Here is a 23,357-nt window from a genome sequence, read left to right on the forward strand (position 1 = left end):
TAAAGAAACCCGGACAATTATGAATAAAAGGGTTGCAATTTAGGAACTGAAAGGTAACATTCAAATTTCAAGGCTCAGTATACAAATTTACATGAAAAGAGATGTTATGCTAGCTGTGAAGCTAAAATAAATATAGTTGGACCGGGATGAAAAGTTAAACAGGTCAGTGAAGTGAATACTTGACTAATGAGTAGCTGAAATAACTTGTCTGAATGAGGCTGGAAATAGGACAGGTCTTAACTTCTGGAGAAATAAACTTATCAACAGTACTGACAAAAAAGCTGTGAAAGGAAGCATAAAAAAGTGTTTAGTATTTCAGTTAGTTTTTCCATGAGCCATAGTGTCTGAGAAACAAAATAGTGTGGTGTGTGTTTTTCATTGCCAACAACCCAGAAAGACCGAGCACTTAAGTATTTTTCTGTATCAGGAATCCCTATGAGGCTTACTTGATGTCTTCACCATATGAATTCTCACCAAATCTATTCAGTCAGTGGTGCCATAGTTGCTTGTCATATCAGGAGCTAGGCTGGAGATTGCCTTTCAAACTGGGATGGTTGCTAGTTCATGGGATTGATATGTAGCCTAAGAGGAATCAGTTTGGGTGTAGAGAACATTTCAGCACTAATAGGAAAGTGAGAAAAGAGGAGCTGGATACAGTACCTTTGCCAACTATCTTATAGTCAAGTGGCAGGAAATGAAAAATCAAACTATCAGATGTTTATGAAATTTTACTGAATTACTAAATGGTCTCTTGTGATTAAGGATATAGACAAACATTCTTCCTGCTTTTAGTAATGATTTATTTTGTTCTGCATGTAGTAGTAGAACTCACATGGGCAGTTACTCTCAGACAAGAGTATCCTTCAGCAGAGGAGAAAAAAACTGAGAAAGTTTTAGGCTGCTCTAACCTGATCTGCATGGACTTCTCTACCCAGTCATTCATTGAAGGCCCTTCAGTTATGTTTGTTATCTCCAAAATATTTTGGAGCAGTCACAATTTGCCCCCTGTTCCTCTGTTTTGCTCTGCATGGTAGTTTTGCAGTGTTTTGAAGTGGTTTGTTTCAGGATTCACAGGAAAATCAATTCACAGAAAAACAGAAACCATTCTGTGTACTTGATTTCATTTACCATCTGGGTAATCTCAGTTTCTCCTTGTGTTTTTCTTTTTGCTAAGCGTATGCTTGCCCTTATTGTTTCTCTGCATAAAATAGAGAGGGCAAATATTCCCTCAAGTAACTGTAGATAATCTCTTTTATAAACTGTTTGCATAGCTCTCTGGTCCAGCCCAAAGATAAACACATGCCAGAGGATCAGCATTTTATGAACTGTTCGCAGACAACACAGTGTAGAGAGTTTAGCAAATGAGTAATCAGAAAATGACTCATTTCTGAGAGTGCTGTTCCATTACCTGGTAATTGTTATTCAGAGAGAATGGATTTATTCCTTCTTTTTTTTTCTTTTTCGGTGTTTTTGGAGCAGGAAAAGGGAAACAACGTATTTGCCCCTTTGTTGAAGGAGTATGCTTTCCTTCTTCAGTAATCCAGATTTTAGGAAATTTACAGTATTCTCATCTTTTATATGACCTCTTTTAGTCATTGGTTGATTTTGTCTGCAGTTATGAAGTACCATCCAGAGGTGAAAATTCTGGAGCTTTATATTTCATACTGCTTTAAACATAACTGCATGTGCAAAATATGCACTGTAGAAAACTCTCCACTTCTTTTCTCTCACTTTCAAAAGTGCATGGCAATCCATCACTGGGCAGCTTTGGTTGGAGCACTTCTATAAAGGTGCCATGGAAAAATTTTCCTCAGACATACTTTTTTGGCTATGATTCCCCTCAGCTCACACAAAGTTGTTGAAACTGCTAAAGTAAATTAAATCAGTGAAGGCTGCCATTTGCCTTGGGGTGGAACAGGACTTGTGACAGCTGGAGGAACTAAACAAATTTGCACTGACGGTTATATTTGACGTTATGTAATACAGATTGAAGAACAAGCAAGAAACACCCATGGAATGTCTTAGGGAAAAGTCTTTCTCTTATCTCCAAACACTCCAAACAACCCATTTGGCTTTCAGTATTTCTTGGGATCATATGATCTTTACTTGTCTTTATACAGCAGAAATAAAATACAATGAGAAACATGGTGAAGGCAGTGAGTCTAAATGCAGCAGACAGCAAGCAGTTTGTGAGAGCTACTGTTTTTCTAATCTATTTTTTAATAAGAGAAGTGGTTTTGAGTCTGGCAAGAATTTGATTTTCTGCCCAAATGCATACTGTCAGATGAAAAGAACATACTGTACATTAGCTGTTAAACAGATTAACTTTCATAATTTGCAGTTGTTTTAAAGAGTAACAAATTCATTGCTAGATTAAGCAATCAATACAGAAATGCTTAATCCTGACAAATGTCTGAAAAGCTTGAAAACTGAAGATCTGGTTTATGCGTCCTTTTGCTGGCAGCTGTATGGTTTTCAGAAAAGTTTAAGAATATTTGAGTAACTGACTGTAATCAGGGAAGTCATTACACTTTTAAATACAAATTTCAGAGAAATTTGGAAAAAAGACTGGTTCAATTTTTTTTCCAGAAAAATATTCAGTGATCAGATTTCCATCTTGCTTGCACTGAGAAATTTTCAAGTATTTCCACTTAGTGAAGATCCTAGGCTAGACACACTGTTGGTAAAAAAGGACAAGGCATAGGCATACATGAGGTTGCTGGTCTCCATTAGCAGAGGTGTCAGCCCATTTTGTTTCTTATCTTTGTGCTTTTTAGAATAAGTGAAAAGAGACACATTGTATTATATTCGGGAAAGTATAAATGAATTTGAGAGATAATTATGTCATTATGTCTTCTGCTTTAGAAAGAGAATTTTTGTTTCAGTGCTATAGGGCCCAAACCTTCCATCCTGTTTGAGGAGTAGCTATTTGTGTTGTGAGAATTAGGCTGCACTAAAGCAATACATGAAAAATAGTTGTCACAACTGTGTGATTTTCAGTGTAAAATGATTTTCTGTTGTATATGGTTCTTATAGTTTAGGTTTGGGAATTTTGGAAGCGGGTCTTTATTGGTCAGAAAATGGATAGCATTACTTTGGTAAATAAATGATTCCTTTTTTTGCTGTTTCTGTAGTAACATAAGAATGCTTTAGAAATGAATGACCTCCTACAGGCAGAATAGTACAAATTCAAGTGACATTTCCTTACAATGAGGTTTTTAGCATATTGCAGGGACTTTACGTAATGGTCAGATGCCGGAGCGCTGCTTCCATCCTGGCAGAAACAAGGACTCAGTGTCTCAGGAGGTTTAATGCTGTATCATGCATTTTTAAAATTATGCATTCCAAGATTTTTGAGTGTGACCTTTGAAATTGACTTGATAATCTGAGGGAAATTATCTTCGTTTTATCAAGGAAATGAAATATGTATCAGAAAAAAAAACAATGGGGGAAGGTTGAGTGAATAATAAGAAGATATTTCTACACAGTGTTAACTGAATAACTTTTGAAAAAGACAGAATATTAAAGGCACTGAATGTGAGCACCTGTTGGCATTATCCTAGATCAGGGATTCAGGAGTGCTCTGGTTAAACTTCCTCTGTTTTGGATTAGAACTCTCCTGGTTGGCATCTTCTTGCCTGTCTGCAAAAGAGAAGAAATCTGCTCTAATGGGGTCATGTGAGGATGCCTCTGTGCAGCAAGTCTTTGGCTTTCCCCTGCACCATGGCCACATCCCCTCTCCACTTGCCTGAGGGCTGGTTGCTAACTACTTTATGTCTTGGAGGGAGGGATATCAGCCCACCTAAGTGACTGTTTCCTCCAGTGCTGAGAAGAGTTTGACCATTAGAGTAACACTGAAGTGATCCTTCTATCCACTCATCTGATGCATGCACTTGGATCCTTGGCTGTGGCAATCTAGCCTGATGACATAATCGGATACTCCTGACTTTTGCCCATTGTAAACAAGGCAGGACTCAGGCCAGAACATTTTGGTCTATGCCTCTGCAATTGAAGGCTTATTTAGTTGATTCTGACATTTCAGGAGGCTGGCTTACAGAAGTCCTATGTTTAACTTAAATGAAACGTGGCCCTGCACAAAATTTACCACTGCAGATTGATTTGGAAACCTGTTTTTTAAAAAACATGTACAGAAAGCTGTTTAAAATTTGGGCCCAAATTGCATGTAAAATTTGGGCCCAAATTGCATCTCCCACTGCGATCAGCTGGAGTTGTGTAAACTTCTCTAAGGGGAAAGGCCATTTGAATAAGGACATTTGATTTTTATGAATGTCAACATTTTAATTTTAGCTGATTCAGTCTTGTGTTCAATAACAACAGTCATTGCTGGAGAGCTACAGGAAGTGAGCCAAGTGGACAGAGGGAAACTGCTTTAATATCACATTGTGTCTCTGGCACACTACAGTGGAAAAACTTAATATGGAAACTGGACATTTCAGAAGTCCAGAACAGGGTATAAAAGCACCTGACTGAAAGTTACCAGGAGATTTTTTGATAGTGTGTCTGCTCTAAGCAGTGATAGAGATGTACAGGGTACTGTAGGCAGTGAAAAGTGCTCTGAGCTAAAAATTGCTAAAGTGAATCTGACAGTCTGAAGCTGCTGCCTGTCTTGCTCTCCCAGGCAAGGATTTGACCTGTCCATGCATGCACTTTGTTTTCCTGTGTACGTACTCACCATGGTTTACAGCTGTGCTTACACTAGCTGGTTTGATCCTCCAGAGCATCACATCATGCCTGTTAGGGAATAATTTAAAAAAACCAACTCCATCCTTGTTTGCTGTCTTGGGGGCTGTATGAAGTGATGAACATACACTAGCTTCCATTTCCAGTCAAGGAAAAGCAGGAATCTTTTGCTAGCCAGCCATCACTTTTCTTTCTTATGATGTGCATTGTCTCTCCATGCTCCTTAACCATCCTGTTTAAACAAGCAGACAAGAAGTAGATGTTTAACAAGCATTTCTGAGCACATTGGCCAAAGAAAAAAAGAGAGTGCTCAGGTGTTACAGTTTTTTAGATTTTTGTGTGTACATGAAATATAACCAAGTTACCCAGGTATTTTATTTTAATCCAAGGGAAGAATATTTCATAGGTCTCGTTGTATGTTAGTGATCACATTATACCAGTGTTATCGTGGAGCATAAATGTGTTTCTTGATTCTGAGTGTAGCAGCTTGGATAATATTTCATGGAATCCTAACAGTTTAAGACTTAGAGTTGGACTGCATCTTAAACATAGCTGTTCTCCTAATAATAAATTAAAAAAAAACAACACTGTGGCAGATCAAGTGGAGCAGAAAAAAGCTATGAGTGAACTTCCACCTCACACGTGAGGTGCAAATCAAGTTAGCGTGTTCTGTTAAAGAAATGTTCTCAGTTGCAGTGTAACATATAAAAAGTCTAATTTCCCTTTAGTAGGTAAGTTGTCTTGTCAGCAGTTTCCAACTATTTGAAGTAGAAATTTTCCATTTAGTTCTAGTGGTTTGGTAGAAATCCCAGTTCCTTTTCCCTCTTTTACCTTGCCTTATAAAAAAGACATTTAGTTCCAAAGAATATTTCTTTCAGAACCAACATATTACAGTAACTGCTGTTCATTATAATCCATTCCAAACAAATTATTTTCCTCTGTTATTTAATGACCTCAATAATGACTTAATCAATACGGATTTTAAATAAGAAGTTATTTTTGCTGTATTTCCAACATATATCATTAGCTGTAGTATCCAAGAGTAGACTTGCAAAAAATTGTGCTGTGGTAGCAGATACTTGAATACTGAAATCATGTTGTGGCAGAGACATGTTTTAAAGTAGCCAAAATAAAGTAACTTGTATATTTATATTACATTAAAATATGGAAAGAAAGGTTTTTATTGTGAGACATCTGTGCATTCTATCAAGTTAGGTTTTCCATATTTTTTCCATTTGGATTGCCTTAATATTTTTTTTATTGTATGAAAAAGCCAAGATTTGAGAGTAGGAGCTTAAGAGCAGACAGAAAAATTGGTGTAATTTACTTTTGAAGGCAAATCTTTTTTTCAGGCTTCCAGGAAAATTGTTATTTGGAGTTAAGATTCTGCCCTGGCTTTCATTTAATGCAGTCACTGAATTTGGTGAGACTTCATGAAGCATGAGCTGAATTGGGCCTTTTCACTATAACTTTTTAAGTATATGCAATCACTGTTGTGAAATTATAAGTGAACTTTACCAAGCCCTCTGTATCTTAACCTTTTTTTGAAAAGAAGATGCCATAAATTGTGGTAATTTATATTGTGAGGCTAAAAGTCAGTTTGAAGGGTACAATTTTAAGAACTGATGCAGAGTTAGAATGGAAAAAGAACTGTGTCTAGAAAAACATGATGGAATATCCCTAAGACTGAATTAAAATCAGAACCCCCCCCCACAACACATGTTCTGTTAGCTGTATTTGAGAGTCATCTTTGTGATTGTTATGGTACTCTCTGATTCTGTATTCTGTGTAGCTGGTGAATCTTTGATAGGTTGACATTAATTTCTGTTCACCATTAAGCTAAAAGGGATTAATTGATGCTTCTAAAGCAAAACCTTCTACAGGCAATCTTTTCTGCTCCAGTGGGCTTGTGTTTGGAAATGTTGCAGATTGTGATGGAAGTAAAAGAAGAATATGAAAAGTGAAAACTCAGTATATGACTTTGAGCAACTTATTGCTTAGCCTGAAAATGCTTCAGGCTTCTGAATGTACTGAGGTCTGTTCTTGCAATGAGACTAAGTAGTGGAAATTGGATAAGTATTGAATTCCTTTGTGTTCAAAGAATTTTGATTCTGGTCCTGGGGCTGCTATGGATTAGTATAAGGATATATTTTTATCAGTGAAGGTAAAACTTAGCTGTGATGCCACAAGGCCACCCCAAGTGTTTAAGTCCTCTTGCTAAGCAAGAGTCTCTCAGAAGAGAGAATCCCACAGAGAATACACACCAAAGAATTGAGTACTTCTTTGTCTATGTGGATTAGGTTTCACAGAGCCCTTTTGCAGATTTTGCTGCGGTGAGGCTGTTGCACTAAATCTACCAGTCAATGCTCCTTTCCTGCCATCAAAAGCAAGCCATTGCAACAGGAAAATTGAACATATGTTATAAATGTACATTAAACATTAAACAGAGGCACTCCTTTCACTGCACCACTTTAGACCAATGAGCTTCTTTTTTAAGCAGAGGAATTACTCTGATGTGTTAGGTGAGACTCACATATCCGTCTGACAACTGGATTTCACAGACTAATGAGCTGCTTCTTTTGTTCCAAGCTGGCTGAAACAAAGTACAGGGAGGAAAGATGGAGAATATTTTCTACAGTAAGTGTGGGATGATGTAAACACACTGCAAATTAGTTGTGAATGTAAAATGAAATAGATGAACAGGTAAATCAGGGACTCTGGAAGATACTAGTACTAATAAATAACAAGGTGGTCTTAGAAAGGACTCTGACTGATTAGAGGCCTGGGTAATCACCAACCTTATGAAGTCCAATAAAGGAAAGTGCTGGATTCTGCACCTGGAATGGGGCTATCCTGGATATGTGGACAGAACAGGGAATGAGATGCTGGAAAGCAGTGCCAGGAAAAGGGACCCACTGAGGGTCCTGTTTAATGAAATGTCGACTATGGGAGGGAAGACAGGAGCAGACACTGATCCCTTTTCTGTGGTGACCAGTGACAGGACCAAGGGAATGGCCTCAAGTTGTGTCAGGGGAGGTTTAGGTTGGATATTAGGAAAAGGTTCTTCACCCAGAGGGTGGCTGGGCACTGGAACAGGCTCCTCAGGGCAGTGGTCACAGCACCAGCCTCATGGAGTTTGAGAAGTGTGTGGACAATTCTCTCAGGAACATGATGTGACTCCTGGGGATGGTGCTGTGCAGGGTGGGTAGTTGGTGATCCTTCTCAGTCCCTTCCAACTCAACAGATTCTGTGATACTGTGATTCTGTGAAAAGTCTCCATTATTTAACCCTAGGAAAAAAGTTACATACATAACAATAAAAATGAGTGAATGAAATAAAATATTATTTTGAGAGTTAAAATTTAACTAAGTGAGCTGCATCACATTTAAGCACTGGCTTCATTCCAGGTCTTTGAATACTGCCATTTTCATTTTGCATATTCTATAGCCTGACTGCTAAGTATATTACATGGTAAGGATAGGATCATTCATAGTCTAAAGTTAGCTTTAAACACTTTGTTGAAACCTTCATCTATTTTCTCTTGGGACTACCATTGTATGTTACAGAAAACAATATTGAAGGGAGAAGTTCGGTTTAGCTCTTAAGATCATTTGACTTTTACATTTGTGCTTTGCTAACTTTTGCTATTTGCATATAAGAGACAATATGCTGTTTTCTTTCTTGCAGAACGTGGCTCACCACGTAATTTGATTACCACAGACATAACTGACACTACAGTTGGGTTATCATGGACACCAGCTCCAGGAACAGTTAACTATTACAGGATAGTATGGAAATCACTTTATGAAGATACCATGGGAGAGAAGAGAGTCCCTGGAAATACAGTGGATGCTGTGATAGAAGGCTTGGAGCCAGAGACTAAATACAGGGTTTCAGTATATGCAGACTACAGCAGCGGAGAAGGAGACCCAGTAGAAGGAGAGGCGTTTACTGATGGTAAGTGTAGTACATTATCACCATTTGTAACATTCTGGTGGGTTTGTTTGTTTGTTTGTTTGTTTTTGGTTTTTGGGGGTTTTTGTTTGTTTTGTTTGTTTGTTGTTGTTGTTGTTGTTGTTTTGCTCAAGCCTCTCCTGCAGTGTAGGCAAAGTGAAAAAACACAGAGACCAGGGATGACTTGTTTCTTCATAGCAAGAACTGGCAATTAAAGGGGTCAGAATGAATGAAGGGATGTCCTGGATGAGGCTTGACATTTCTGTTGTTTGCCTAAAGCGGCCATGCGAAGGCAAAGCCTGAGGGAGGGCTCTGGGGAAGCATCGTGTGTGTTTATGTGTTCTTGTGCTCTGTCCTAAGCATCTGTTTTGACTACTGTTGGAGACAGGCTGCTGAACTACTTTAACCTTTGTCCTTGACCCAGTGCAATTGTTCTTAAGGTTTTGCAAGAGTAGTGACTGCTGCTGTTAGTAAGAGCTGACTCCTCAGAGTCAAAGCAGACTGCTGTCCCACAGCTTCCTTTTTTATTCAAGCACAGCAGCACTGGCTGTTCTAACTTTTCCAGATCAGGTATGCAGCCTAGCCATATCGTTTGTACTGACTCTCTCTGTGTGCTGACTGAGAGAACTTGCTATTAGGCCTATCAATAGCCCCAGACCTGGGGCTAATAGCCTGAAATTAATATTATATCTTTCTGGTATACACGCAATTAGAAATTGTCAGTTCCTACAAAGCCTACCTTACTGTGTGATGAAATACTGACTGATTCCACCATGTCAAGAAGGTTCAGCTTTGCCAAAACCTGGATGGCTTATTTTGGCTGATAGCCAGCATTGCATACCTGTCTGTTCACTTGGGATTATTTATACCATTTGTACAGTCTGGAAAATATCTCTTAGAAGCTGAATGCTGCAATTTGTCGAGAAAATGCTTTATTAGTTCATGGGCTTATTTCAGCACATATGCTATGTTGTGATGAGTGATTTTCCAAGCATTTGGAAAGTCACTCACTTCTATTTGAAGGACAGTTTGCATCGGGTTCAACAGCCAGCTGTTTAGGTATTCACCAATACCTTATCAGACCTGTAAAGTCAAAACTTAGAAAATCAGAACTCTATAGGACATTGTGTTCATGAAAGTCAACGACTTTATAATTTATCACTTTCATTTGAGAGTGCTGAATCCATTATTTAATGGATTACCAAAAAGATGACTAAATGAAACTCCCAATTATGCTGTGTCATCATGTAATTTATACTTCCCCCTTTTTTTGTCTCAGTAGTTAAATCCACACTTCTGTTTGTTTAGCCCATTCAAAATAAAAAATAATTAACAATGGCCTGTGAGATTCCCCTGTGTCTTCCCCATAATCAAAGACTGGAATTTTAAAAAGGGCAATTTTATTTTTTAATACAGCAGAACTAATTTTTTAGTCATGCATTTGAATATATCTGTATATGATAAAGTAAAAATTTATCCATATTTTTACACTGAAAAGTGTCACCAAATGCCAGGACTCTGACAGTAGACAACGAGACAGAAAACACAATGAGAGTTACATGGCAGCCTTCGCCTGGGAAAGTCTTGTCTTATCGTGTGAACTACAAACCACGCAGTGGAGGGAGGCAAATGTCTGGAAGAGTAAATGGTCCTGCTACCAGCATAGTGCTAAAGCGACTGAAACCCCGAACTACGTATGACATAACTGTTGTTCCAATTTATGATTTTGGACACGGGAAATCAAGAAAAGGAGAAGGAACAACAGGTATGTACCACACAAGGTTGTACAGGATTTCATAATGCAAGTTTTGTGCTTAGAATTAATAATCAGGGAACACGGAAAGCATGGTGGAGTCTGCCAAGATCATGAATTGACAGGCAAATTGAAGAAAATGTTAGAAGTTGAGAAGAGAGTTTGATTTGTTTGAAATTTCACTGTGGCATAGCCTGAGCACAGGTTTTTGCTGTTGATATTAAAAGGTGTAAATATGGTATAAAATCTGTTTGAAAATACTAGAATTGTTTTGAAAGGCTGTCATCAGAAGTTCAAACAAGGTGTTTTGTGAGAAAGACAGACTACTTAATCGAATGTTGTCAGCTGTTGGATAATTTGCCTTTTGCTTGTGGGTATTGATTAAATAGCTACCCAGCATCCTATTACTTAGGTTTGTCTTCTCTGGTCACCATATTTTCTGTGGAAAACCCAAGGTACTAAAAAGGGAGAGTAGATGATTTTGAAGATTCATCTGTGGAAGTCTGAATTCATAGTCTTTTGGACAGGCTGTCTTCTCCCTCAGAAATTGAAACCCTAAAACATTTAAGTCTCAGTGAAGGCATTTTTGTGGTAAAAGCAAAACTCATTTTCTACTCTACATTCATACCTTTAGTATGAATGATTTTGTAAGGAAATGTTCCCTAGATGTTCAGATCAATCAGATTTAGTGTCAGTTTTCTGCTTCCATAGATGGAAAGCTATTACCAAAAGAGAATATTTTTCAGGATGTTTCAGCCTGTGTGGCACTAGTGCCATTTACTGAGGTACTCTGTAAATAGTTCATGCCATTCTCTGGTTTCCGAATATATGTTACATTGAATGAAGTTCTGTATATGTTATAATGAAGTAAGAAAAAGGTATCCTAACAGTGGAGATATTAGCACCTCAGTTACTGAAGAAAGGTTTCTTCTTAACCTAAAATGTAGTTGATGTAAAGGAGTCACAAAAACTTGATCAGCTCTTAACCAATTTTTAACTTTTTAAGTCTTTTAATGCTGAAAATTATAATGAGATAAATTTTAGATCATCCAGCTGCTTTTGATTTTTGAACTCTTTCATCTTGATACAGATACGCCTCTGCTTTCAGTCTAAATAATTATGGTGGTAAACATTCTGTGGAAGCAAGTGAGGCCTGAGTCATCTTTTTAGTTGAAGCTGTCATGATAATTCAGGGAGTAAGATGAGATATGAGACAGAAAATCTGTAGCTTTCCTTGTGAATGGGAGTGTATCTACTTGAGGGCATTTATCATCTTTCAGCTATAGCTAGACAATTGCATAGGCATGGGGACAGGCAAACTTTCTTTTTTTCCTGTCTGTCATGCCAAAGCTATAGTGGTAACTTTTTCTTTACTCTAATTCCATTTTTTTGAACTTTGAGGTTATTTTCCATGACTGCACTTTAGAATGGTGCACAAACAAAAGTTGCACAAAACGCAGAAGCTAGCAGCAGCTTGTTCTGTCTGTGAGTACTGCCCTGCAGTGGGAAGCTGTTAGTCTTCTGAGGAAGTTGCTCTTGACCTAAAAACCTCAAGCTGTTTGGCTGGCACTCCTCAGAAGAATTGTTTTTTGACACACTGCCACACCTGTGGTTGGTGAAGTTGCTTTAGCTGCCAGGCAATTTATCCCTCAGTCCATGGTCTGCAGAGGGAGCCTCAACAATAGACTTAGACTATGTACCTATTGGTTAGATAGCTAAAATTAAGTTACAGGAATCTCATCTTTCATCTCTTAATACTTATCTCTGTGTCTAAAGAAAGGAACAAAGAGTTTAGGACTGTCACTAATACTGGATTTGCATATTAAAAGCATACTTGTTGATTTTTTCCATGTGTGCAGCTGATCTAAACTCTTTTGTTCCCACCCTTTCAGCCTCTCCCTTTAAGCCACCTCGAAATCTGAGAACTTCTGATTCAACTATGTCAAGTTTCCGAGTAACCTGGGAGCCAGCCCCAGGGAGAGTGAAGGGGTACAAAGTAACTTTCCACCCTACTGAAGATGATGGCAGTCTTGGAGAATTAATAGTGGGGCCATACGACAGCACAGTGGTATTGGAGGAGCTTAGGTATGGTTATTCCCTCATGTTTTGTTTTGTTTTGTTTCCTTTAAATAACTTTAGCCTAGGCTTTTGTTTAATCGTGATCTGGTATTGAAATGCCTGGCAAAATGTTCTGTAAGTTAAGCAAGTAATTTTGTCAATTAGCAATGAAAATCTTGTTATGCCATCTATGAAATGTACCTGGAAGGTTTCTAAGATTATCCATTTACATCATTTGTGGTGTTCTCACAGGAACTGAAGAAGGAAAGATATAGGCTGGAGCTGTATTATGTATTTCACATATGAGAAAGATAATGGAACACTGAAGGATATTTGGGATTTCTAAAGTTTCTTCTCAAAAATTTCTTGTCTCATGTTTCTCAAAAGATTAAAAGTTTAGCTCTTGATTCCTTTTCTCAGAGGCTTGGATTTTTAAAGCAGGCTTCACACCAAGTCAAAATCTGTTAGGCAAGTATACTAAATATAATTAAAATAGGATCATTAAGTCAAAGAATAATGCAGTCATGGAATGGTTTGGGTTGAAAGGGACCTTAAAGATCATCTAGTTCCAACTTTGTTGCCATGGACACCTTCCAGTAGATCAGGTTGCTCAAAGCCCCATCTAACCTGGCCTTGATGACCTGGGATGGGACACCCACAACTTCTCTGAGCACCCTGTTCAAGTATCACACCACCCTCACAGCAAAGAGCTTTTTCCTAATATCTGATCTAAACCTACTCTCAGATTAAGGCCATTACTGTCTGTCCTATCACTACATGTCCCTGTTAGAAGTGCCTCTCCAGCTTTCTTTTGGCTCCCTTTCTGTGCTGGAAGCCCACCATAAGGTTTCCCCTGACCCTTCTCTTCTCTAGGCTGAACAATCCCACCCCTCAGCCTGTCTTCACAGGATTAGTATTCCATCCCTCTGATCATCATTTTGATCTTCCTCTGGACTCATTACAAAAGGTCCAACCCCTTCTTATATTTGTGGCTGTAGAGCTGGATGCTGTACTTCAGGTGGAGTCTCAAATGAGCAGAATAGAGGGTGAGAATCACCTCCCTTGACCTGCTGGTCACTTCTTGTGATGCAGCCCAGACTTCACTCCCAGTCCCTGCATTTGCCCTCTGTGATCTTCCAGCTGTATAGCTGGAGCACTTTCCAGTGAATTTTCTCCATATCCTGGGTAACCAGGTCTCCTATTTTCTTCTGGAGGCAGCCCATTTTTTCTGTAGTTTTCTTTTATCAGTGATGTACCATAGAAGCTTTTCTTGTTGCCCTTGATGTCCTTGGCCTCATTTAGTTCTATCAGCTTTCCTAACCTGATCTCTGGCTGCCTGGACAATTTCTCTTCACAAAATTAAATAACTTGAATGAGGAAGGCTATAAATTTAAGTATAGAGTGTAAAATCAGCTTTTAAATTGTTGAAACATCAATATCTTGTGAAAGAGCCAGTATTTGGGCTTCATGTTTTAGCACCTTCTTTTCCATGAAGTATTTTTTTCCTGTGAGAATTTAATAAGTGACGTGTTTAGCATTTAACTAGCCAAATGACTTTAGTTAAAATGCATTTCTTTGACTATTTCAGGGCAGGAACTACCTATAAGGTAAATGTTTTTGGGATGTTTGAAGGAGGAGAGAGCAACCCTCTGGTTGGACAAGAGATGACCACCCTTTCAGATACTACTACGGAGCCATTTTTATCTAGAGGTAAACATGAATGAATTGAAGAAAAGGCAGTCTTGTATTTTGATTAAAAAAAAAAAGATCAAAAGTTTACTACATCTCCTTTTTGTTTTTCTAAAGCACATACATACTTTTTTACAGGATTCATCATATTTCCTTCCCTGATGACATAAACCCTGGTCTGAAATGACCACAGAGTATGCCCCAATTCACAGTTCTAGTCCTCTGCACCCTTCAGATGATCTTACAAAGATGATAACACAGGCAACCTGTGTTTTGCTGATTATTCAAAGCCATCTGCATTGCATTTTTAAGCTGTCCACATCTGTGTTAAATCACATAAGGTCAAATTCTTGAACAGAGATCATGGCTCATCTACAGGGGTCTTCACAGGAGTAGAACAAGGAATTTTAAGCAGATTGCTGGCCCTTTCCTTGTCCTTATATGGTGACTCTTACTTTTAAGACTAAGATGATATAATGGACAAAGATCTGATAGCTGGGAGTGTTCTAGTGTTGATCTATATTATTTAAGTTTATATTCAACATAGTCATTGTTTAGTCTTTTTTTTTTTCTCCTGTAGTAGGAAGAGACTTTTTTCTCAAAGGCTTAGCCCACACTGGGCTGTTTAAAATCTCATCTTGTATATAAATTTATTGAAACATTTTTAGAAACTGTTTAATTCATTGGTGTTTCCTCTGTCTAATACTAGAGGGTAAAACTGGAAAAAACCCCCCTAAAACAGGCCATCAGTGACATTAGACTAAAGCTTTAATAAGCCTGGCAACAAAAAATTGCACCAAGAGTGGTGTGTTATTTTTCATTATAGCAGCTCTCATTTCTGTCTTCAGTGTTATACTCTTTAAGCTGATTAGTTTTATTAATGCATGAATTTGAGTCATGGTTAATGTGAAAAAAGAATTTATATCTTGGACTGTAAATGTAATAGTAAATTATTTATTAATGGGGGGAAAAAATCACCCTAGATCTGGCACATTTACTAGAATTTTCCATGTGAGGGACTATAATATGTTGGAAGAAACATAAAAGTCAAAATAGATTAATTTTTATATTGTACATAAAGTTAACTTTAACTTCCATATTAAAGTTATGCATGCAGTTTTTTTAACTAACATGGTTTGACTTAAACCGTACTCTCAACTGATTCTATTGTCCTGACTAAAGACTAGATCTATATTTTCTGTGCAGAAGAGGATCATGCTTTTAACCCCCAGGTACATGGAATAGTTATATTCATGAGTCTACAGTGTTGGATCAATTCTGTGGAACATATATGAAATCACAATTTCTTTCAACTGTGATGAGTGTGGATGATTTTTCTCAATGGGATTTCTTCCATATAAAGACCAGAAGCTCTGATGGCAGGAAGCCAGAAAATTTGCAGCTGGTAACAAAATCTACAGGAAAACAGAGAGAAAGGATTTGGGCTTTTTTTTTTTTTTTAATTTTTATTTTTTCAAATGGCTGTGGATAAAATTATTGTGTCTTTCTGTTTTGTATAAATATTTTGTGATTTTCCTTGTGATGAAAACAGTATGATGCATATTTTATTTTGTAATTTGTAAACTGAAGATATCTGAAATAACTGCCTACCTTTTTAGAACATTGCAGCTTTATATGAATGTTTATTCTTGTTCCCTCTGTATTTCTTGACCTGCGTTTATGCTTGTGTGTCTTCTCTGGATTGTGCTCTTTCTTTTCTATACATGCAAACTTTTATACCATATGTATTATTATGTCTTTTTCCCCTGAAAATTGAGGAAAGCTATTTATTTGAAAGTGATTATAATATATGCTATTAATCCCACTATTACATGGTTGAAAATTAATCAGTAGTTTAGCTATATGTGACAGACTAAAATACCATAAAATTGTATAATCTAATAGTGCTTACTGCCATATCAGTGGTTCGTTTAGTAGTCTTGTACAAAACTTCTGAAATCAAGTTATCAGCCATCTTTAAAGACCAAAACAGACAATGACATGACAATAGGGAACACTGGCCTTGACATTTGCAAAGGCTTATTTTTAAAAGGAAACATACATGAAGGAATTTAGACAGCTTTTGCCATGGAACCACTGACTAGTGTGAATAATGCTCTCAAATAGGTCATACTTGACGGAGTGCCAGTGAATAAAACTAGAGTTATTTTGGAAGCTAACTCATGACATATGTCATCTAAAAGGATGGGGAAAGAAAGCCATCATGCTAAGGCTATATTTTTCTGGTTGACACGGCAGGTTTAGAATGTAGAACCAGAGCAGAAGCTGATATTGTGCTGCTGGTGGATGGCTCTTGGAGTATCGGGCGGCCAAATTTTAAAACCATCAGGAACTTCATTGCCCGTATTGTTGAAGTTTTTGATATTGGTCCTGACAAAGTACAGATTGGTAAGTTCTCATATGCTGGAGGGAAAATGGAGCATACCTGCCACAAAGACACATAATAACTGAGTAAATGAATACTTTTTTCCCAGGTCTTGCACAGTATAGTGGTGATCCCAGGACAGAATGGAATCTCAATGCTTACCGAACCAAACAGTCTTTGTTAGAGGCTGTAGCAAATTTACCATACAAAGGAGGCAATACTCTAACAGGTATGTCACAGTGCCAGGATTTTACTTAAGCTCCAGTGAAAAGGATTCTAGTAGCTGACCCTGATATTGTTCAGTGAACTCAAATGTGTCCTTGATGAAAGGGACTTAACAGCTCAGCTCGGTATGGTTGGAAAAGACCAGGCCCAGCATAGGCTTATAAACTCAGGAGAAATGTGTTGGAAGAGATTTTGGGTGAAGAGCTTGTGTTGCTGTTAAGCCTATGAGAAGAAGAAAGGTCAGTTCCATGTCAGGGTTGGAATGAAGACAGTCAGGAGCCAGAAGGAAGGGTAGTGGAAGTCAGGAGGGTGATGCCAACAAGTAAGAGAGCACTGAATAGTATTGGTTGCTGAGAAGTCTAGATGATGGGCTGCAACTAGATTCAAAATCCTTCTAGAAGGAAAGAAACTGTGGAACTATGTTGTCAGAGTGAAGTCACTAGGATGCACTAATTTCTTTTACTGTGACTACTATATAAAAATAGTTTACAGTGATGGTTACTTTCTTTGTGTCGTGCTAGGAATGGCTTTGGATTTCATCTTAAGAAACAACTTCAAACCGGCTGCCGGCTTAAGGCCCAGAGCTCGCAAAATTGGTGTTCTCATCACTGATGGCAAATCACAAGATGATGTAGTCACCCCTTCAAGAAAACTCAGAGATGAGGGAGTGGAGCTCTATGCAATTGGTAAGTAGTCTATGAAGGGATGGCCTGCAGCAACCCCCTCCTGTTTGTCTGCTAAATGCGCAGAGAAGTGGCCACATACATAAGTACGTAAAAGGTTATTCAAACAATGTGTTTAGGGACTTAATTGCATGTTATTGTGCTTCATGGCCAGAATTTCTAACAGGTTTTACTTTCTTCTTCTCTTGTAAGGTATTAAAAACGCAGATGAAAATGAATTGAAGCAGATTGCAACGGATCCAGATGACATCCATGCTTACAATGTTGGAGATTTCTCCTTGCTGGCAACCATTGTTGATAATGTAACCACAAATCTGTGTAACAGTGTGAAAGGTCCAGGTACATCACATTTTCAGTCTATTTCGTTCTTTTTCCATGTACATGCTTGCACTGCTAATTCCTTTTTATTGCTTACTGGGAACACTGTGTTAGCCGTGGGCTGTTTTTTCAGCTGCTGATGTGAGGAAGTTGTGCAGACCACCTGGACTACCCTGCAGGGGTTCTTCCTTTCCTTCCAGCAGTGATTGTGTTGTAACTAACACAGCATGACGTTGCTCCATGTGCCTTCTTTTTGTCCCCAGAATCGTGAAGTGTCTTCCTTAGTGTATCAGCTTTTTATTCATTGCAGCATGTTTTTTGATGATACTCATCCAATAAGGAGAATTTTAGCAGCCCTGCTCTTTTCAAGTAGTAATGTCTGACAGCCCAAAAGTAAAGCTGAGCATGGAAAAACAGTAATGTTAGCTGATGGTTCTTCAGTGAAACACTGGTGTTGAAGGTGGAATAGGAATTACAGGGGACTTGTTTAGTCTTGAGTGTGTTAAAGTGAGCCATCTCTTAATGCAGTTGTTTTAAGAACTCCTGAGGAAAAATAAATATAAGCAACTACATGAAGTGTTTTTTTCGCCCCTTCTGGTAAGATAAATTAATATCTTTTAAATTTGCTTCCCTCTTGCAGGTGATTTGCCACCTCCTTCAAATTTAGTTATTTCAGAAGTGACACCTCGTTCTTTCAGACTGAGATGGAGCCCACCTCCTGAGAGTGTTGATAGATACAGAGTTGAATATTATCCTACCTCTGGAGGTAGCCCTAAACAGGTTAGTATTGTATGTTCATCTTTGACATTGTCCAGTATAACCTTGCACTTCTACATCATGGTAATATCATTCTGAATTTGTGCTAAGTAGGATATAACAGTAACTTAAAAATGCTTCTAAGGTCAAGAGTATCATACTTTGGTAAATGATACACAAAAATAGGAGCATGTATATTACTTTGGTTGTTTTAATATCATGAATCCAGAACTGAAATATATTTCTTATAAGGAGTTGTCTTCCATTTCTAGTAGCTCCTTTATTTTCATATTCCACTGTCATATATTAGTTGAATTAGTTATATTAGTCTGTTCCAGAAATTTTCTGACCATACTAATGGGTAGGCCCCCTGTCATTTTAAAGCATTTTCTTCTTTGTAGAAAACAAGACAGTGGGGTATAGAGGTTGTAACGCTATATGACTCTGAACTGTTTATTGCATAGGATCAAACTTATCTCGTGGTTATTACTTCTCTACACAGAGAGCCAGTGGCTGGCAACTTTTGGTGCTAGGAAATCTGAATTGGACATTACTCTCTTTAACCAAAAATAATAGTATTTAGGAAAATGAAGTGTTTAGAAGAATGTAGTTAGGTGCCTCTGTATACCTAGGTCTGAATTTCCCATCTCTGATTGTAGCTTTTAAATCTTAACTCATATTTGGCTCATGGAGAGTTCAAGATTTGGCCTTTTATTAAAGTTTGAGCTGTCGTTCCAGTGCACACTGACTTTACAATTTGACTACTTCCTGGCATTTCTGTTCTGCAAGGTGTTGCTAATGCCTTGTGCTGTAACCATCTCGATTACCCTGGATTTTGAAATTTTTCCTAAAGTGGCCCTTTTTTCCCTGGTCCTTTCTTTATGTTCTTTAGTGATATAGAAGTGTAAACCATGCATGAAATCAGAATGCACTGAAAGTGATGCTAAGCAGATCCAGCTCAATTTGAAACAAATGTCTGTCTGAGATTTCTTTACAGCTTGTTTTGCAAAAATAATGCTATAATGTCAGACAAAATGCATACAAAATTAGGACCTAACTTATCTCCTTGTCATTGATTTCTGCAGTTTCACAATGAATGATTGCTTTTCTTAGAGATAAGATTACAAACATATTTATCTTATAGTGATTAACATTGCTTCTCTTGCAGTTTTATGTAAGTAGGATGGAAAGAACAACAGTTCTGAAAGATCTGCAACCTGAAACAGAATATGTGGTTAATGTGTTTTCTGTGGTGGAAGACGAAAGCAGTGAACCTCTGATCGGCAGAGAAACAACTTGTAAGTTAGAAATGGGTCTCGAATAAAATGTCAACAGCCAGTTTGGCACCTGGGGAACTGTCCAGTAGAACTTTTAGCACTATGGATTTTCTGCTTAGTAAAAGTAAAATATTTAATTTGAATTACCAAACTATATTGTGTTACTCTGGTTGTTCAGACCTTGTTGTCTGGAAGATGTCAGCAAAGTGTAACTGCAATGTGGTAGAAAATATTTGTCCCAGCTTTTTTCTAGGCTCATAAAGAATGTCTGTATGAAACTAGAACAACAGACACAAATTACAAGACAGAGTTTATAAATTCCTGAAATTTGATCATAAACAAGTGTATACTCCTTCATTTTTATGCTAGGTGATTAATTCCTGCTATTACCAGACAGAATTATTTCTAATTAGCAGAAGCTAATTCAACATAATTATGTCACTTCTGTGAGTTATAACTCAGGTATATTTCTCCTATGAGCTGTCTGCATGATTGATTTCAGGTATATTTATGCTGTATGCAGCATAGGGTGACCTGCCTCTTTAATAATATTGAATGTTTGCTGTTTATTTCACTTCTTCATTTTGTATTAGGCTTGTCAAAAATGTGTGTATAATTTTTATTAAGTCTGTGTTACTTTTTGATATGTTTCATGGAAACTCTTCATTTATTTAATAATAGAAATATAGAAAACAAAAAGAAATCAAAAGATCCTCCTCCTCTACAGATCCCAAGTCAGTCATATTGTTTAATATTAGAATTTTCAAGTGAGTTAATGTTGTTTTTACAAGATTAAAATGTTCCAGTGCAGATTTATAAGAGTTTTAGCTCTGTATGTAGAAAATCTGTAGCCACATTCAAAATGGTAGGACCATTACCTCATTCGTAAACTAAGAATTTAAATACCACTGTTTGCAGATCACCTCTCTACTACCCATAACCTGCCCCAATACCCATGTGCAATATTCTCAGTGGTATGACCTGTGATATAAAATATTAAGAAGCTGAAAGAAAGAAATTAATATGTATTTTTTGTTTGACAGTGCCAATCTCTTCAGTTAGAAACTTGAATGTTTATGACATTGGATCAACTTATATGCGAGTGAGATGGGAACCTCTCAATGGAGCTACTGGTTATTTGTTAACATATGAACCTGTGAATGCTACAGTCCCAGCCACAGAGAAAGAGGTAAGAGAATTTGTCTTTGCTACTTGTGCTCTACCAAAAATAAATTAAGAAAAACTGTTAGACTATCATAATGGTCAAAAGACTGGCATGTTCTTCTTGAAGTGCAGTGAACTTACTGGGATATTATACACAATGACATCAGTCAGGAAGCTGTAAATATACTGTGAATCTCACAAACAAAATTCCCTTGAAGTTAAATCATTGCTTGCTTTTCTGTCATTGCTTTCTTCAGTTTTTAAACATGGTGTGTTATTTTTCATGTGCAGATGCGTGTGGGACCATCAGTGAATGAGGTGCAGCTGGTAGATCTCATCCCCAACACCGAGTACACTTTAACAGCTTACGTATTGTTTGGTGATATGAAGAGTGACCCACTCACCACACAGGAAGTGACATGTATGGACATCTTGATTTTTGCTTTGTTATTGCTTCAGGAACACCTAATTTTAATTATATTTCATTCAACATATTTTCTATCATCTGTTTCATTTAGAAGACCATCTTAATCATATTTTATGCATTTTCTAACACTCATACAGTTCCCAAAGACCTCAAAGGCAATTTCAATGACAAGAGTCCAGCTACTAAAAGGGGAACAATATAATTTTTATCTTGAATAATGAAGGAAATCTTGAGATCTCAGTGTTTTTAAAAGGTTTTGATTTTGCTTGTATTAATTTAGAAACCTTGTTCTCGAATTCAGACATCCTCTTAAGCATAGAAAATACTAAAAAAACATGCTATATCAAGAAGAAAATAGATCTAAAAAGGCTTCCTTTTTTATACCTTTCCTTAAACATTTCCTATTGGCAGAGGCAGGCTTCTGGTCTAGATGCATGCAGCTTAACTACTTTTATGTCCTTAAAAATTTTAAACCATTAACCATAGATGAAAAGTGGCTATTGTCACCAAAAGTTATGGTCTTAATCCCTGAAACTTGTGGAAATATTGTGCTCATAAGTTAAAAGGTGAAACTGCCACAGTTTATAGCTATTTTGCTCATTGCTGGGAAATTAATCTTCTGAACTGTCTCATCTAATGCCCTGGACAATGAACTTGTCAGAAAGTCATTGCCTTCATTCACTGAAAAGACTTTCGCTGAAAGACATGAAGAGAATTCACTTCCATCTGTGAGAGGCCTGTATCTCTGCTATGAATAGCATTCACTTACTACTATCACTATTTTTACAGTACCTTTGCCTGGACCCAGAGGTTTAAAAATTCAGGATGTTACTCACAGCACCATGAATGTCGTTTGGGATCCTGCCCCAGGAAAAGTTCGAAAATACATCCTAAGATATAAAATAGCTGATGAGGCTGATGTAAAGGAGGTAAAATTTTTAAAGTACTAGGAAAATTTTATTTTGAGAAGTTTGATTACTAAAATAATAGTAAATGTAGTATTATAACCCACCAGGGAGAGTAAAGAACATCAGTTCATAGTGATTGCAGTCAGGAAAGGGTATTGATTTCTTGGAAACTGATTGAGCACAAGATAGATTTCTTGGGAGCTCCCTTCTTCCTCCTCCTACAGAGAGGAAAAATCCTTAAACTGACTGGAGAGTTTTCATGTGTTTTGCTAAATAGACATTTCTATGCTCTGCTTAAATATCATATTGCCAAGCTCTAAGAACAGCTCACAATTAACAGGACAGGATAGTGGAATAAAGGTATATTAGCCCCTTTGACTACTGACAAAACATGTGTGGGTATTGTTAGAGATGTAGAGATGTCTTCTTTTAGTTAAGTACAAACTTTCATTGAATGTGCTGCTAGGCATAAACCTCTTGGAGAAATAAATTTGTCTTTTAAAGGAACTATAATTTTTCAAAGGTTCAGTCTGCATCCTTGTTTCCAAAGGAATGAAGCAGTGAACAATCCACAAGTACTACGTGTATCTGATATAATATATTTTACAGAGGAGTTAGTAGAGTACACTCAATATTCAGGTGTAAGTTTAAGGGCAAATGGCAAAACTTAGTGCAGAATGCTTCTTTGTTTTTCAGTGCAGGAATTTCTGCCATTAGATCAAATGCAGCATAAGAAATAGAGCAATTTACAATCCTTTAAGTCACTATTTTTATTCTTAGGTGGAACTTGACAGACTCAAAACCAGCATTACTCTCTCTGACCTTTCCTCCCGAACACTGTACAATGTAAAAGTTGTTGCCGTATATGATGAAGGAGAATCCATACCAACAAATGCAGAAGCTGTCACTCGTAAGTTTTCCTAATAATCATTCTTGTGAGGTTTTTTTGCCTTATGTTTGATTTAAGTGGGGTATGCTGCAATATATTATCAAGCTTAGGCGGAGCTCTAATTTAATCTGAGAAATACTTAATTTGGATTTGTAGCATTATTTGCAAT

At 37.4% G+C, this 23,357-nt stretch overlaps 1 protein-coding gene across 6 annotated transcripts in view; it reads left to right on the forward strand.

Annotated features, from left to right (window-relative positions):
- The window catches only part of COL12A1 (collagen type XII alpha 1 chain), a 98,196-nt gene that overhangs the window by 25,273 nt on the left and 49,566 nt on the right, over positions 1–23,357 (forward strand). For 5 of the 6 annotated variants that reach the window (XM_088162152.1, XM_088162153.1, XM_088162151.1 and 2 more), the window contains 14 exons: positions 8,389–8,658; positions 10,154–10,420; positions 12,301–12,493; positions 14,055–14,176; positions 16,415–16,564; positions 16,651–16,770; positions 17,288–17,452; positions 17,642–17,788; positions 18,408–18,547; positions 19,692–19,821; positions 20,844–20,989; positions 21,256–21,385; positions 22,181–22,320; positions 23,080–23,209. In XM_088162152.1, the coding sequence (XP_088018278.1) occupies positions 8,389–8,658; positions 10,154–10,420; positions 12,301–12,493; positions 14,055–14,176; positions 16,415–16,564; positions 16,651–16,770; positions 17,288–17,452; positions 17,642–17,788; positions 18,408–18,547; positions 19,692–19,821; positions 20,844–20,989; positions 21,256–21,385; positions 22,181–22,320; positions 23,080–23,209 (2,250 nt within the window). The remainder of the gene's footprint in view (positions 1–8,388; positions 8,659–10,153; positions 10,421–12,300; positions 12,494–14,054; positions 14,177–16,414; positions 16,565–16,650; positions 16,771–17,287; positions 17,453–17,641; positions 17,789–18,407; positions 18,548–19,691; positions 19,822–20,843; positions 20,990–21,255; positions 21,386–22,180; positions 22,321–23,079; positions 23,210–23,357) is intronic. The other variant, XM_088162154.1, reaches the window with a different exon arrangement.

Source organism: Sturnus vulgaris, chromosome 3 (assembly GCF_052056855.1).
Source record: "Sturnus vulgaris isolate bStuVul1 chromosome 3, bStuVul1.hap1, whole genome shotgun sequence".
Lineage (NCBI taxonomy): Eukaryota > Metazoa > Chordata > Aves > Passeriformes > Sturnidae > Sturnus > Sturnus vulgaris.